At 45.5% G+C, this 18,042-nt stretch overlaps 1 protein-coding gene across 2 annotated transcripts in view; it reads right to left on the bottom strand.

Annotated features, from left to right (window-relative positions):
- The window catches only part of ATOX1 (antioxidant 1 copper chaperone), a 35,438-nt gene that overhangs the window by 11,272 nt on the left and 6,124 nt on the right, over window positions 1-18,042 (bottom strand). Inside the window, exons 2-4 of one of the 2 annotated variants that reach the window (XM_061151780.1) lie at window positions 15,822-15,897; window positions 11,796-11,964; window positions 8,323-8,462 (exon numbers count right to left, since the gene is read on the bottom strand). In XM_061151780.1, coding sequence (XP_061007763.1) covers window positions 11,840-11,964; window positions 15,822-15,897 — 201 coding nt within the window. In that variant the 3' untranslated portion in view covers window positions 8,323-8,462; window positions 11,796-11,839. Of the gene's footprint in view, window positions 1-8,322; window positions 8,463-11,795; window positions 11,965-15,821; window positions 15,898-18,042 lie in introns of those variants that run through there. The other variant, XM_061151781.1, reaches the window with a different exon arrangement.

Below are 18,042 nucleotides of genomic sequence, written 5' to 3' on the forward strand. Positions count from 1 at the left end.
TGGTTCATCTATGCTGCTGCAAATGGCATTGTTTATTTATTTATTTTTTTATTTTTGTTTTTTTTTTTTTTGCAAATGGCATTGTTTCATTTCTTTTCATGGCTGAGTAATTTTCTGTTGTGTATATATACATACCACATCTTCTTCATCCATTCATCTGTCTATAGACATTTAGATTGTTTGAATGTGTCTTGGCTGTGAATTGTGAATAATACTGCTATGAACATAAGGGAACATGTATCTTTTTGAATTATAGTTTTGCCTGGGTATATGCTCAGGAGTGGATTGCTGAACCATATGGCAACTCTTGATTTTTTGAGGAACCGCCATACTTTCTCCATAGCTACATGAATTTACATTCCCACCAACAGTGTAGGAGGGTTCCATTTTCTCCACACTCTCTCTAGCATTTGTATACTTTTTAAAAATAGTATTCATTTATATCTGGCTGCATCGGATCTTTGTTTCTGCACATGGGCTATTCTCTAGTTGCCATGTGCAGGTTTCTCATTACATTGGGTTCTCTTGTGGAGCATGGGCTCTAGGGCTTCAGTAGTTGTGGTGCATGGACTCAGTTGCCCCATGGCATGTGAGTTCTTAGTTCCGGGACCAAGGATTGAACCTGTGTCCCCTGCATTGGTAGGCAGATTCTTAACTACTAGACCACCAGGGAAGCCTGTAGACTTTTTAATGATGGCCAATCTGACTGGTATGAGGTGGTTAATCTTAACAAATAAGAGGATCAGTTGTTTTTTATTTTATTTTTTGTTTTCATAGTAGCATGTGGGAACTTAGTTCCCTAACTAGGGATTGAACCCATGCTTCCTGCAGTGTAAGCATGAAGTCTTAACCACCGGACCACCAGGGAAGTCCCAAGAGAATCAGTCTTGATAGAAAGGTGCTGGGGGCCTGGAACTTCACCATCTATTTCTCTTTCCCCTGAGGCACCTGTAGGAACCTTGGGTTTCCATAGAACACAGTTTGACATACTGATCTAGTCCATGGATTGATACAATTTCTCTGCAAAAGGCAAGATAGTAAACATTTTAGACTTTGTGGACAATCTCTGTTGCAACTATCCAACTCAGCCATTGTAGTGAAGAAGCAGCCCCAGATAGTACATCCAAGATGAAAATGTATCCACGGAAACTATTTAGTGAAAGAAGCAGGTTACAAAACATCAGCACCAATAAAATTATTAAAATGCTTATTGAGGGCCTCCCTGGTAGCCCAGTGGTAAAGAATCCACTTGCCAATGCAGGGGACATGGGCTTCATCCCTGATCCAAGAAGATCCCACATGCTGCAGAGCAACTAAGCCCGAGCTCTGCAATTACTGAGCCTGTGCTGTAGAGCCCAGGACCCGCAACTGCTGAGCCCACAGCATCCTGGAGCCCATGCTCCGCAACAAGAGAAGCCACTGCAATGAGAAACCTGTGCACCGAAACTGGAGAGAAGCCCCTGCACAACTAGAGACAAGCCCACACAGCAATGAAGGCTCAGAACACCCCGAAATAAATAAAGAAAATCACTGAAAAAATGCTTATTGAGTGCCTACTACAAAGAAGGCACCATATTAAGTAATTTACATGGGTTATCTTGTTTAATTCTCAGTACGACCCTGAGATACAAAGGCAATGATCTCTGATTCACTAATGAGGATACAGTGACCTAGGTGGGTTAAATAATTTGCCAGTAAGATATGGAGCTGGGATTTAAACCCACGTAGTCTAATTCCAGACCCTGAGCTTTGAAACACTACAGTATATTGCCTTTTATGTTTACATATATATATATATATATATGTTTATGGGGCTTCCCTGGTAGCTCACTGGTAAAGAATCTGCCAGCAATGCAGGAGATGCATCAGATGTGGGTTCGGTCCCTGGGTTGGAAGGATCCACTGGAGGAGGATTAGGAAACCCACTCCACTATTCTTGCCTGGAGAATCCCGTGGACTGAGGAGCCTGGTGGGCTACAGTCGCAAAGGGTTGGACGCACTGAGCGACTGAGCATGCATGCACATAAATATTTACATAAGCACCAAAAAGAAGTAGAAAGAAATACACCAAAATGTTACACAGACTTTCTTCATCATGTAGAGATTATAATGCAGGCAGTGATTTATAAATAAAATGGTTTTAATTCTGTATCACCATCATAACTTAGATATTTCCATCATGAGGCAGTAGGAGTTTTTCTTTCTAAAGAGTTGTCCAGTTCTAACATTCTAGAATTCCTCAAGGCCTCTGCTACCTCTGGAGTTTGGTCTGAGGAAGAGGCAGAGGCAGGAGGTGATGGTGGAAGGGTCTGGGGAGCTGGAGGGCACCTGAAGCTCTTAGAGGTTCTGCGCTTCTCCCCCAGCCTCTAACCTTCCACCTCTCCTTCTAGCCCTTCCTACCATCTCAGTGGCTTTTCTGGCCTCTCTAATTGCTAGGAACACAGAGGGAACCACAGCTTCTGTTTAGACCAGAAAGAAAAAAAAAAAAAAAAATGAGTTAGATACCCGCAAGTGGCTGCTTAAGGGAGGATGGTTTCCAAACTGGACCCTGGGAGGGGCAGTGGCTGAGCAGGGGAGGGGTCAGGCCTGAGACGGGCGGCGGCCTGACCAGGTAGCCTCAGGCCTTTTATGGAGCCGCAGGATTCAGAACACACTTCCCGAAATGTAAAGTGGAGTGGGGTGGGGGATCCACTAACCCATGTGCCGGGTGCCAGGAACCATATGAGCAGGCCTAGGAGCAATGGGGGCCCAGGGCTGCTTGGCCCTCTTGTGTTTTCTCAGCTTCCACTATCAAAAGGGCATCAGCGAGGACTTCCCTGGACATTCAGTGGTTAAGACTCCATGCTTCCACTGTAGGGGGCACAGGTTCGATCCCTTGTCAGGGAACTAAGATCCTACATGCCCTGAAGTATAGCTAAAAAAAAAGCAGGGGGCATTAACAAGGAGGCTGGTGACCACGTGGTCTGATGACTCCAGCTGTATGCCCGAGGAAGAGCTGAGGGGGTGGGCCAGAGATGGGAGTAGGAATGGGTAAGGGAGTGTGTTCTGCCTCTGAGGCACCATCATGGGGAGGGGCTGGACTGATGCCTGAGTGTCATGGTAAACCTAGCCTCCATTGTGAGAAGTGCCAGGGAGGTGTGTGTGGGCTCAACACCAGAATTTCCCCGCCGCCCAGAGCTGTCCGGAGTTGAGCCAGTTGCTTGTAGAGCTCTCTCTCAGGGCTGGTGTGCAGGCCAAGACTTGGGGCCCCACCGTCGGGGGGAGGCAGGGTGAGGGTGTGTGTGGACATTGGACTGGACAACCAGCCAGGTCTTCTTCCCCCAAACCCTGCAATGATGGTAACAGTAGCCAGGCTGAGCACCCACTGTGTGCATGCCTCATCTCATTTCACTGTGAGAAAAAGGCATAGTTATTATTTTACAGATGAGAAAACTGAGATCCTGAGGACAGTTAAGCAACCTGCCCAAGCTCATGCCACTGGGAAACAGCCAGGCTGGCACTGAACCCATCTGTTGTCTGCAGAGCCTGCATTCTCATCTGAGATCCAGCTGGCTTCCAGCTGTCTGGGGATTTTTAGTCCTAAAAGGACTAGGATGCTAGGAATCCAGGATGAGCAGACCAGTGGGGGATAGCATCCTTGTTTCCGGAGGCTTTGATACTCTCTTTCAAAGTTTTGACCGGCAGTCATGAGACCTGCAGACCTTTCTCTTCTTGGGGAGCAGATAAGCTCCCCAAGCTCTCTCTCATCCACTTAAACTAAGTGACCACAGCCCCTAAAGACACGGAAATCTAAAAGCAGCTCTGCGGGACACTCCCCAGAAATTACAGGCTTGTGTTTTTGAAGAGACCATCCCTAATTAGAGAATGCCACGGAGAGGGCTGTGACCTGAACAACCACCGCTCTCCTCCCACTCAGCGCGAAGCTTGAGGGTCCATTTTTCCTTCTCATAGTCTGTAGGGTTGAAAGGACCCAGATCTGTAGATCTGCAAATTCTAGTTTTCAAACTTCAAATTGTATAATGGTGAAACATTTTGTTCAAAAGACTTGATTTGTGGAATGCCACCATCAGGCATTAGGCATTTTTATTTCAGTCTCAGAATCTTACATAAGCCACCTTATATAATCTCACAATAGCCAGCTGAGGTAGATATATCATGATCCCCATTCTACAGATGAGGAAGTTAGTTGCACAAAAAAATCCGTTACTTTCCCCTCAAGGCCATGCAGTTAGTAAGTAGTGGAGGTAGAACTTGAACCCAGGTCTGTTCAAGTCCAGAGTGTGGCTCAATCCCTCTGGGCTGGAGGAGGGAGCTGGGTAGCTAAAACCGTATGTTAAGCTGCCTTGGTTTGGCATCTGCCTTGGTTTGATTCCTGTGCCCTGTGGAGCCATCGTGGAACCTGACCAGCAACAGAGAGTAGTTTAAAAAACTGGAAACAAGTCCAGGGTCCATCAACGGTTGCATGAATAATACTTTGTGGTATGGCTGTGCAATGGCATATTACTCAGTGATAGGAAGAAATAAACTACTGAGACCTCAATAACATGAGTGAATTTCAAAGTCACTGTGGTGAGTGGGAAAAGCCAGACAGAAATGAGTCCATTCTGTATGACTGTATTTATATAAAAGTCTAGGAACTGAAAGCTGACTGATAGTGGCAGATAGCAGATTGGTGGTTGCTTTGGGGGTGGAGGGAGGGGTGGAAGGATCACCAAGGGTTCTGATGAGAGTTTCCCAGGTGATAAACATAATTCTCTTGATTGTGGTGATGGTTTCATGAGCATTTCCATATATCCTTTAATATTATATATAGGTTTAAGTTGTGTGCTGTTTATCAAATGAAGTTATACCTCGTTAAAGTTGTTAAAAAAAAATCAAAAACTTTACTTAACAGGAGGCATGGACAGGAGATGACTTGTTCAAGCTCGCTCAGAGTCGAGGGGTTCCCTCTGTGGACCCTCTGCTACCCTCTCCTATGTCCAGCCACTGGAATCTGCTGGGGCTCTGCCTCCAGCACCCTAGGACCTGTGTGGCTTCTCTCCAGCCCTGGGGATGTCAGCACCGGACAAGGTAAGGATTTGGCCATGGAGGACACGGGGGGAAAGTGGACAGAGGCAAAGGTGAAGGGAGCCTGGAATAGTGAGCTCCAAGAGGGGATTCAGTCTGCTGTATTCACACAGGGACCTTTTACAATAATATAAACCTGCTAAAAGGATCAGACCTCTGTAATTTCTGCCTCTGTAAGATTAACTCAAAGAATGCCTCCTACACATCTACCATATCTGAGTCTGTCCTGGTCCACTGTCTTACAGGGACTGGATAAAAATCAATGTCATATTATTAGAGAAATGCAAATCAAAACTACAATAAGGTATCACCTCATACCAGTCAGAACAGCCATCATCAAAAAGTCTACAAACAATAAATGCTGGAGAGGGTGGGGAGAAAAGGGAACCTTCTTGCACCGTTGGTGGGAATGTAAATTGATACAGCCACTATGGAAGATGGTATGGAGATACCTTAAAAAACTAGGAATAAAACCACCTTATGACCCAGCAATCCCACTCCTAGGCATATACCTCGAGGAATCCAAAATTGAAAAAGACACATGTACCCCAATGTTTATTGTAGTACTATTTACAATAGGTAGGACATGGAAGCAACCTAGATGTCCACTGACAGATGAATGGATAAAGACGTTGTGGGGTATATACACAATGGACTATTACTCAGCCATAAAAAGGAATGCATTTGAGTCAGTTCTAATGAGGTGGATGAACCTAGAGACTATCATGCAGAATGAAGTACGTCAGAAAGAGAAAGATAAATATCATAAACTAACACATATATATGGAATCTAGAAAGATGATACAGATGAATTTATTTACAGGGCAGCAGTGGAGACACAGAGAACAGTCTTATGAACACTGGGAGACGAGAGGAGAGGGTGAGATGTATGGGGAGAGTAACATGGACACTTACATTACCATATGTAAAATAGAGAGCCAGTGGGAATTTGCTGTGTGGCTCGGGGAACTCAAACAGGGGCTCTGTATTGACCTAGAGGGGAGGGATGGGGAGGGACAAGGGAGGGAGGTTCAAAAGGGAGGGGACATATGTACACCTATGACTCATTCATGCTAATGTTTGACAGAAAACAAAATTCTGTAAAGCAATTATCCTTCAATTAAAAGATAAATTTAAAAAAAATGAATGACATAAATATAAGGGCAGGATGCACAATAAACAGCCCCCGAATAGCAGCCATTCATTACATATCCATCAAATATCCCCACTGTGCCTGCTTTCTGCACTGAGGGAACAGATGTGTGGCCTGATCGTTGAGGACAGGAAAGACACGTGGATGAAAAGCTTTGCCTCAGCCCTGAAGCTAGGAGGATAAATGCTGGGAGGGCCAAGAGGAGAGAGAAATTACTTCCAGTTGTGGAGGTTTCATGGAGGCTGTGGTATGCAAGGGAGGGAAAGGAATTTGTACGTGGAGACAGGCGGTGGTGGGGAGGCGGGCGAGATCATTCCATCTTGAGGTAGCGTGAACAAAAAGCAAGGCAGCTGGGAGATGCAGCTGGCTGCAGAGAGGGCTGGGAAGGCTGAGCAGGTGGGCTGGGGTCAGGCACTGGGGCAAGCACCGGGGTGACATGTGGATACATTTGCTCCCCTTCAACACACACACATACCCTGCTGTGGGATCTTATTGGCTCCAGCTGCTTGGGGCATTGAAGAGTGAAACCTAGGACCTCAGCTGGAAACCTGGATTCCGGCAGGGAGTGGTGGGGTGGAGAAAAATCAAAGGAAAGAAACTCCTCCAAGGACCACTCGCCCCAAGAGGCACTCGTGTCTCCATCCTTGGGCGTTCCCAGTGGGCCAGCCAGCATCAACCAGGTCTCCTGGGAAGCTGTGAAAATGGAAAAACTCAAGTTTGCACTCCCAGATTCCACAGAAACAGTCTTCAACATCTCCATGGATGGTCAAAGCCAAAGAATAGTGCCATCTTGTGGCCAAGATACCTAGATACCGTGAAGGCTGGCAGAAGCCCTGTGCCCCTGAGGGACCACAAAGGCAGAAATGGCTGAGACTTGCTTTCGTACTCTCATAATGGGGCCAGAGTTACACTAGCACAGGTTTAGGGCTGGCAGAGTCTTACTTAAGGCCCCTGAGGTGCCGATATTGTGTACTGTACAGATGAGGAAACTGCGTCTGGAAGAGAGGAGGTGACTGGTCCAAGGTCACAGGTGGCCACAGGCAGACCCAGGTCTCATCTCAGGTCACTGATCAAAGCAGTGATGTGGTTCCCAAGACCTTTCAGTAGGAATGCCAGGTCCAAACTGCTCCCACAAGATGTCTTTTCCCCCCCTTTCTCTTAAAATCATGCAGTGAAGTTTCCAGTATCTAAATTCTGTGCGATGACCTCATCTCGCCCCAATGGCTCATGGGAGATGTGCTTATGTATTCCTGTGTTTCAAACATTCCTGTTTTAATTTCTAACCCACATAACCATAAACTCTTTGAGACACTCAGAAATTTTCAAGTGTTAAAGGGTCCTGAGATGAAACAGTTTGAGAGCTGCTGCTTGAAAGTATTTTTAAAAAGTAAATAAAGCTATACAAATTAAAACATTCCCTTTGTTTTGATATAACTGAATCAACTCTGTAGGCACTAACTTTTAGGCTGACTGGGATTCTAATTGCCATCTCTATAGATACTTGATTAATTAAATACACACCAAAAAAGTGTACGTGGATAGAGAATGTTCACTGAGTGATTTCTAACTGGCAAGCACTGTCTAAGTGATTTACACGAGTCATCCCATTTAATCCCCACAACCACCATTTGCAAGAGATGCTGTTACCACATTTTATGCCTGTGGACACCAAGAGATTATGCGGCCCAGCTGGGAGATGTGGAGCTTGGACTCTATCCCAGACAATCTCTCTCTTCCCGTTATTCTGATACACAAGCACATCTTCCCATTATTATTCCCATTACCATACAATTTTACGTCCCTTAAATGCATTCACTTGACAGACAAAAGTTTCTCAATATACAGAGTCTAAGAAAGTAGTGAAAAGAAAGAGGATCACCAACCTAACCCAACACCTTCACTTATAGATGAGGAAAAGTGAGCCCAGAGAGGGCAAGTGATCTGCAAAAGCTCACACAGCCAAGGTTCAGAGTCCACTGGACCTGGGAGCTGTTAGAACGCCAACCCAAGGAAGCACTGTTGTTATTTCCTTCCAGCAACATGAGAGCACCACAGCACAGCACAGCACAGAAGCAAGTGACAAGACCAGGCAAGACACAGTATCACCAGCAAAATCGCCTTGACTTTATTGCAGGGGAGCTACAGAGGAGCAGGGTAAATGAGGGTCTCCGCAGGAACTACCACTGCTGAGCGGGATTGCCAGGTCCTAGGTCTGTCTGGAAGGCAGGAGAGGATCAGCGTCCTGGAAGAAATGAGAAGTGAGGTGGAACACTGGCGCCATCTGCTGTGCACATGGAGACATTACAGAAGCAGTAAAGATTCACCAGGAGGCAGCTGCAGGGGGTGAAGTGGGAAGCCCAGGTGCCGAGTAGGACTGAACCCCATGTCCAGCCCTGCACGCCGCTCCTACAAGAACGCCTTGACCTTGCTAAGCCGATCACTGCAGAGGCCCTCTTCTAGGGCTCTCCCAGGGCTGCTGGAGCACTTCCTCTGTCCTGTTTCAACTTATACTGGGATGGCAACAAAAAAAAAGCCATGAGCAAACAAATTTGCTAAGAGCCAGATGATCAAGGAGACCTCATAACTGATAAACATTCATCCTCTGGTTCCTGAACCTGGCTTCGAATCAGTCACTGGGGAGCCTCTTAAAACAGACTCAGAGACAGATGCTGCCTGGTGTGTGGGAGTAAAACTGGCTTGATCAGCGATTCTCACCCAGTGCTGTGCCTATGAACCCCCAGGAGCCTCTTCATGCTACACATCGTCACTGACAAGTGCAGACCGAACTCCATGATGCCTGAGTTTGCTGTGAGTACGGGGCTGGTGAGAGTGGGCCACGGATGAAATGATGGCAATGACTAATTAAGTGTTGGATCTGGGTGATGGGCATGTGGAGATTCATTTTATGACTCTACTCGCATAGTTTTGACACTTCCTATAATTAAAAAAAAAAGCTAAAATAGATAAATTAATGAAAACTACTATGAGAACTATCTAGCCATTGAAAGGAATGAAGTACTGATACATGCTAAGCTCAAGTGAATCCTGAAAACATTATGCTGAGTGAAAGAAGCCAGACACAAAAGGTCATGTAATGTTTCCTTTTATGGGAAACATCCAGAATAGGTGAGTCCAGAAGGGCAGAAAGCAGATTTGTGGTTGCCAGGGGATGGAGAGAGGAGGCAGTGGGGATTGAGTGTGAGCTTAAATGGGTACAGGGAGTCTTCCCAGTGTGACGAAGTTTTGAAATGAGAGTGGAGGTACAACAAGTGAACACACTATAAAGGCCCATGAGTGGTACATGTGACAATGGTTAGCTGAACGTTGTGTAAGCTTCATCTCAATTTGAAAAGAAGAGCCTAGTATGAGAAAAAACACACATTAAGCTATATATGGTTTACAACAGGCAGGTATTACTTTTATATATGTATATATATATAATTTTTTATATATTTTATAAAAATATATATTTTATAATTTTATATTTTATAATATAATATATTTAATAAATAAAATAATAAAATACATAAATATAATAAAATTTATAATAAAATATAAAATAGTAAACATAATTTTATATTTTATAATATTATATATTTTATAAAATATATATATATTTTTTAATTCATTAGGCTGTGTTGAGTTTTGGTTGCAGCATGTGGGATCTAGTTCCCTGGCCAGGGATTGAACTTGGGCCCCCTGCATTGGGAGTGCAGAATGTTAGCCACTGAACCACTAGACCACCAGGGAAGTCCAGGTATTAATTTTTCAGTTAAAATTTACATGCTCAAGTCAGGAGTTTCCAGTTCAGTGTGTCTACGCTGGGGCTCCCCCATGTGTGGAGCCACTGAGTAACTTTTCCTTTCTTCCATCCATCCTTGTCATTGGGATTTTTATAAACACAATCTTATACCCAACATAAAATAGGGCTACTTAGGTTAGATGGAGGGACCCAGGGTCCCACCCATCCTCCCAGAATCCCAGGGACACAAGAACCACCAGGATGAACACTGGTATTGTGGAAACATTACTCTCCCTTTAAAGATCATCCTTCATATTCAGAGGGACGTCATAGCAACCCCCACAAGGCAGTAAAGCAAGGTAGAGGTTACAGCCCCATTTTACAGGACGGAGGACTAGATCTCAGGAATAAAAGACAAATGTCCAAAGTCAGAGTGTGAACTGAGGGCAGAACTAAGACTAGACTCCTGGAATACTGATTATTCATACTGGGCTCATTCCTGAACACAGTTGTATCCATGGGCAGAAAGGGGAAGAGGAAGACAGACACACCTGACATCTTGTGATCTGCATGTGATGTCACCAGATACACAGGACATCGCCACGGCTCAGATTCCAACACCCACCTTTAGGAAGGAGGCTGCGGCTGAACAGCCGCTGGACAGTTGGACACCTGACTTGCAGCCTGCTCCTGGCACTCATCTGTGTGAAGCTTCGGTCAAGTCACTGCCCTTCTCCAGGCCTCATGTTTCCTAATTACAGTGAGAGCCCTGGCCAACATCAGGGACATTGTGATTGTTGTCATCCACGCATTAAAGGCACTCAGGGGCAGTGACCACTGGGAGGGCTGTGCTCTGAAGGGTTCTGAGACTGAGACTGCGCACAGAGGGAAGGAACGCTGCATGGATGAATAAAGTCTGCCCTGGCTCCACAGTGAAGGGTGCTGGCACAGTGCCACCTGCCTTTCTTTGATTATGTAAAATCAAAGGGAACAACCAGCTTAAACACACTGCTATTTTGTTTTTGTTGTTTTTCACCTTTAACGACTTTATTGGGGGTATATACTGTCATGTTATACACGTATTTTAGTGTACAATGTGATGATCTGTAACTTCTCAGATGAATACACCCACATACCCTCACCAGACAAGTTTTCTTTTTTTTAAAAATAATTTTCTATAAATGAAAACATACAGTATGTTCCCTTTTCTTGGCTTCTTTCACTCACTTCTTTTATACATGAGATTCACTGAAGTTGTTGCATGGACAATAGTATTCAATTATATGGCTATACCACAGTTTGTTTACTTACTTAGTGATGGATGCTGGGTTGTTTCCAGCTTTTGGCTATTACAAGTAAAGCCACTATCAGTATTTACAAGCCTTCATATGGACAGTGCTTCTCATTTCTCTTGAGTAAATACTAGGCAAGGAATGGCTGGGTTATATGGTAGGCTTTAAGAAGCTACCAACCTGATCACACTGTTTTTGCACCAGTCTGGGCAAAGCCCATGCTCAGGAAGCTGACAACAGTTCCAAGTGGGGATGGAAGCCAAGGTGAATTCACTTACCTGGTCAGTGAACAAAGTTCAGGGAGTAAGTATTGTCTCTGAAGGGACTGTTATATTATCAAAGTAAAAGACACACTGCCCAGGGCCAGATGCTTACATTTAAACCCTGTTGATCATGAACTATAGCCCAAAGTCATAGCGGGGTCCCCGGGATACATCAAGCAGTGCTCTGTCTGCTTGCAGGAGACTGGAAGGAGTCCCTGAGCTTGTGGTTTGCACTGGGTAATGACATATTTGGTGGCCGTGTCGGGGCCTTCACCCACCTGCCCATGTTGGTCCATCCTGCAGGCTGCCGGATGGGGCCTCTCTACTTGGGGCCAAGGTAGGAGACAGCCTTTCCTGTTTTCCCCAGGGTCTCCAGCAAAGTGTCCACGCTGTGCTCAGAGTTGATGCAGACCTTTTTGTTGGGCAGGTCAATGTCAAATTGAACTCCTGCAGGAAGTGGGGTGGGGAGGACAGACATGTACCCAGTCAGGCTCCTGAATTGTTCACCCCCACTCTTTCCCTGTCCTCTAGACCAGGGATTGGCAAACTTCTGAAAAGGGCCAGAGAGCCCATGGTTTAAGAACTGTGAGCCGCATGGCCTCTGCCCCATCATCTTCCGTAGATTGTTTTGTGTTGTTGTGGCTTTCCTGGTGACTCAGCTGGCAAAGAATCTGCCTGCAATGCGGAAGACCTGGGTTTGATCCCTGGGTTGGGAAGATCCTCTGGAGAAGGGAAAGGCTACCCACTCCAGTATTCTGGCCTGGAGAATTACACGCATTGTTTGGTCCGTGGGGTCACAGAATTGGACATGATTGAGTGACTTTCACTTTTGTGTCTGACTTTCTTGCGAATGCATGTGTTGCAGCCTGCCAGGCTCCTCTGCCCATGGGATTTGCCAGGCAAGAATCTGGAGTGGGTTGCCATTTCCTTCTCCAGGGGATCTTCCCGACCCAGGGATTGAACCCATTTCTCTTGTGGTTCCTGAATTGGTAGGCAGATCTTTACCACTTGAGCCACTTGGGAAGCCCTATATTGTTTTACAAGCCTAAAAAATGTAAAAACCATTCTCAGCTGTGCAATAACAGATTGTGGGCCCAAAGGCTATAATTTGTCCATCCCTCCTTTAAATAAGGGCTTAAAATTTTTTTTTTCTTAATTGCAAAAGTAATACAGACATACCAATTTTTTTTTTTTTGGCCACATTCTGTGGTTTGTGGGATCTTAGTTCCTTGACCAGGGATTGAACCTGTGCCCCCTGCAGTGGAAGCATGAAGTTTTAACCACTGGACTGCTAGGGACACACCATTAAAAAAAAAAAAAAGGCAAACATTTTTTAATAAAATTTGAAATTGGAAGGCCCCCTACTATTTCCTGCCTCTAAGAATCACTGAACAATAGGGTCCCATCCAGTGTTTCTCCTAATGGACAAATAAATGAAAAGTGATTTTCCAAAGTGGCATCATACTCTGTAAACAAGTTACTTATATGTCACTTTCCAGTGTCCAGGACACCTTGCCATCTTAGCACATATAGAGACTTACTTCATTCTTTTTGACAGCGACACCATATCCCACAGTGTTACTGTATCACAGGGCTTCCCAGGTGGCCCAGTGGTAAAGAATCTGTCTGTCACTGCAGGAGACACAAGAGACTCGGGTTTGATCCCTGAATGAGGAAGATCCCCTGGAGAAGGGAATGGCAGCCCATTCCAGTATTCTTGCCTTGAGAATCTTACGGACAGAGGAACCTGGAGGCCTACAGTCCATGGGATCAGAAAGAGTCGGACACAGCTGGGCAACGGTGCACACACACCATCCATCTACTCAGTGCCCTCTAAAAGACACTGGGTTGCTTCCAATTTCTCACTATGATCAAAACAATGTAGACATACTTGAACATATCTTATAAAACTGGTGAAAATAGTTCTATACCATGAATTCATAAAATGGAAATTGTGGGACAAAATATTGGTGTACTTTAAATGTTCACAGATATTGCAAAACTGCCCTCCTAAAGAGCTGTGTCCATTTAAGGACCCTTGGTGGCATATGCAAGTAGGTACAAATGGATCTTGTTGAAATAACAAAGGCAGAGTCCCAGGCCTGGCTTCACCACTGACCGGCTGGGTCCTGCCCATCACAGGCCCCAGTGTCCCCATCGGAACATGAAGGAGTTGGGGTCAGCCAGCCCTTGTGGGCTCTCCAGGTCAAGTATGCCACTAATCTGTGATTCTTCAGATACTCCGTGGCCTGACTGACTCAGAAAACCCTTCTGACTCTTCTCAAGTGGCCACCGAAGTGGGAACAGTAGTGAGAGGTGGAGATACCTGCCCAAGCTCAGAGGCAGGTCCTCACGCACCAGCGAAGGGGCCTCAGAAAGCACAGGATTTAGTCCTAACCTCTGACTCTGGACCTACTGGACACCAGGGGCTGAGGGCAGTGCATCCAGGCTGGCTGCACTCTGGGTTTTGTCTTTTGCTTCAAAAGGGCTTCCCTCCTCTTCAGAGTAAATATTCTGGTGGCATCATAGAGCTGGAGGACACTCTGGGATCATCCGACCCAGTGGATTTCAAAGCTGTGTTTCTGGCAGCCCAGGTCCCCAGGCAGGTGTTCTAGAGCTGGCAAGAGTGAAAGCAGGCCGGCCCTCACTTCATCCAGACCTGCTGCTTGTATACAGGGGCTTCCAAGCAGGGTTTCACTCTTTTAGAAAAGAAAAAACATTTATTTATTTTTGGCTGCGCTGGAACTTGGTTGCTGCGCAAGCTTTTCTCCGGTTGTGGTGAGTGGGGCTGCTCTCCAGTTGCGGTGCACAGGCTTCTCATTGCAGCGGCTTCTCTCACTGTGGAGCACAGGCTCTAGCGCACGTGGGCTTCAGTAGTTGCAGCTCCCCGGTTCTAGAACACAGGCTCAGTAGTGCACGAGCTTACTTGCTCAGTGGCATGTAGGCTCTTCCCAGCCCAGGGGTGGAACCCATGTCTCCTGCACAGGCAGGCACATTCTTTACCACTGAGCCACCAGGTAAGCCATGGAGTTTCACCTTAAAGCATCCAGAGCAATGCTAAGAGACTGACATTCCCATACCCTAGCTGGGGAAAGCCAGGCCCCAGAAGAGGAGGCCATGGTCACACAGGAAGTTCGTGGTCAAATTTTTTCCATTGTTTCAGATTTTTTCAAGTTCAGGTTCCAGTTTATAGTCTAGAAATAAGCCGTGGACTCACTATGGGACTCTAGGCAGGTCACTTCCCCCTCTGCGGCCTGGTGTCAACATCCCCATTCCACAGATGGAAAGTATAGCTCAGAGGACTGTTTTAAGTGCTAACAGGATGACAACCCCATGAGAGCCCTTAGAAAACTGGGTGTTATCATTGTGGGAGGTCTGATTCAATGGCCCCGAGATGGTGATGACAGGAAGGCCTGGTGTGCTACAGTCCATTGGGTTGAGAAGAGTCAGACATGACTTGACTGAACAACAACAATAGTGGGAGTTGGGAGGAAGGTTTAAGAAGGAGGGGGCATATGAATACCTGTGACTAATTTATGTTGATGTATGGCAGAAACCAACAAATGTTATAACGTAATTATCCTTCAATTAAAAATAAACTAAAAAAGAAAATTGGGTGTTTTATTATCCAGGGTTTTAGAAATGAAAATCTTAAAAGTCGGATTGCCCCCAGAACTGATCACAACTCTGTCATTATCTCATGGAACCCCAGGACCAGACTCTAGCCCACTCTGGCCCTCAGTTTCCCCAGATGAGGACTGAGGGGACTGGAGAATGGTTTTCTAAATACACCCAAAAGGGGTGCTTTAAAAGTTCTGCCAGCATGACTGATTGAAAGTTTGTTTCTTAAAATGTTACAACTTAAAAAAAAAGTTACAACTTTTAAAATCTTAATAGAAAATGACACTCAAATGCATCACATAACAAAAGTTACCACAGTAGAGATGAATGTAACATAGTAACTAGTCCTGCAAGGGCTCCTCCAGGCCAAATTTACTGGCTGTGTCATTCACTGGCTATGTGATCCCAACAGGTTATTCAACCTCTCTGAACTTCAGTTCCCTCCTGCTTGAAACCGAGATGGTCAAAGAAATTACCTGAAATGGTTGTGGTGAGGATTCAATGACATGATCCACAGACACCATGAAGCAGAGTGCTTGGCACATGCTAAGTAACTCAGTACATTTTGGTCTCACTATTATGATCAGCTTAAACTCAAGATTCTCCTGCTCCATGCCTGCATTTATTTAATATAAGTGTACCAATCCCCCCACCCCACCCCCAACCCAGGGCCACTCACTCACCTCCTAGCTTGTTGAGGACTCGAGTGACTGCGTTGGAGCAGCCTTCACAGGTCATATCCACGGAGAACTCGTGCTTCTGAAACAGACAAAGGGGACCGTGAGCCAGGTCCTGCAGAGGGACCCTCACACCCACTGGCACGCAGGCCCACTCAGGGCCCCAAGACAGAGGGCAGAGAAAGGCAAGGTCGGGCTGTCATCAGACTCATCAGTAGCCTGAGTCTCACTCTACTAAATTGTACAGTGGAGTTAACTCAGGGTCTCTGTATCTCAGAGGTGGTTGTGTTAAAGGACAGAATCCCTGGAAGTTTTTTAGCAGTATCTGGAACACAATGTATCAAATCACCTGAGAAGGAAGTTTAAAATGCTGGTTTCTAGTTTCACCTTCAACATTCTGATTTTTCAGCTATGCGGTTGTCTCAGAATCACTAGTAACTCTGGTAGGGGTGGGGGGCGGGGCATGCTCTGAGCAGTGCTGATCTGGGGGTCGTAATTATGCGTCAGAAGATCACTCTCTGCATTAGAATCACCTGGGAGCTTATTAAAAACTATAGGTTCTGGTCAGCAAGCCAGAGGGCTGAGGTGTCTATTACGGCCAATAAGCTTCCATGGTGATTCTGAAGTACAGAGACCACTATCACATTCCAAGTGCCTCAGAGGCAGCACCTAGAAAAGGGAGTCCTAGAAAGGGAGAGAATTTGCCTGGGTTCCCAGTGAGCTAAAGCTGGGCCAGTAAGAGAACTCAGGTTCCTGGACTCTCCATGTGGGCTCAATATACTACCATATCCAGGATATCTAACAAACCATGGGCATGAAGGCAAGCACCCAGAACATGAGCTCTGTTCCGTTCACTGCTGCATCCCCAGTAAATGAAATGGTGAGTGCCTGGCACAGAGGAAGGGCTTAATATAGTTTGTTGAGTGAATAGATAATTGATACAGCTGGTTGAAGAAACCTGGGTTCTTCCTTTGGTTTCAAACAAAGGTTATTTATACCAATACTTCCTCTATTGTAATCTCTGGAAATAAGACCTGGTTTCAGATCCCAGCTTTGGCACTTAGTAGCTGTGTGGCCATGAGTAAGTAACTTGACTTAACTCCTTTGTGCCTTGGTTTCTATATCTGCAAAATGTGGATGAGAGTTCCTCTCCAGGCTGGTGAAGGCAATGAACACAGGATTTTAAGCATAGCAGCCAGCATGCAAAATGGCCCCATGATCTCTTCAGTTCAGTTCAATTCAGTCACTCAGCCATGCCCAACTCTTTGCGGCCCTGTGGACTACAGCACGCCACACCTCCCTGTCCATCACCAACTCTCAGAGTTTACTCAAGCTCATGTCCATTGAGTCGGTGATGTCATCCAACCACCTCATCCTATGTCGTCCCCTTCTCCTCCTGCCTTCAAATCTTTCCCACCAGCAGGGTCTTTTCAAATGAGCCAGTTCTTCCTATCAGGTAGCCAAAGTACTGGAGTTTCAGCTTCAGCATCAGTCCTTCCAATGAATATTCAGGGCTGATTTCCTTTAGGATGGACTGGTTGGATCTCCTTGCAGTCCAAGGGACTCTCAAGAGTGTTCTCCAACACCACAGATCAACAGCATCAATTCTTCGGCACTCGGCTTTCTTTATAGTCCAACTCTCACATCCATATATGACTACTGGAAAAACCATAGCTTTGACGAGATGGACCTTTGTTGACAAAGTAATGTCTCTGCTTTGTGTGTGTGTGTGTGTGTGTCTGTGTGTGTGTGTGTCTCTGCTTTTTAATATGCTGTCTAGGTTGGTCATAACTTTTCTTCCAAGGAGCAAGCATCTTTTAATTTCATAGTCACCATATGCAGTGATTTTGAAGCCCAGAAAAATAGTCTGTCACTGTTTCCACTGTTTCCCCATCTATTTGCCATGAAGTGATAGGACCAGATGCCATGATCTTGGTTTTCTGAATGTTGAGTTTTAAGCCAACTTTTTCACTCTCTTCTTTCGCTTTCATCAAGAGGCTCTTTAGTTCCACTTCACTTTCTGCCATAAGAGTGGTGTCATCTGCATATCTGAGGTTACTGGTATTTCTCCTGGCAATCTTCTTCTTCTTTTTTTTTTTTTTTTTTTAGCCCTCATAGAAGAACTTTATTGGAAAGCAGGGAAAACTACCAAGATATGAATGAAGACAAAAATAAAAAAAAGTTCAGACATAACGTGTCTGACCTTGGTTTAAGTGGAAATGGAACC

Source organism: Dama dama, chromosome 9 (genome assembly GCF_033118175.1).
Source record: "Dama dama isolate Ldn47 chromosome 9, ASM3311817v1, whole genome shotgun sequence".
NCBI lineage: Eukaryota > Metazoa > Chordata > Mammalia > Artiodactyla > Cervidae > Dama > Dama dama.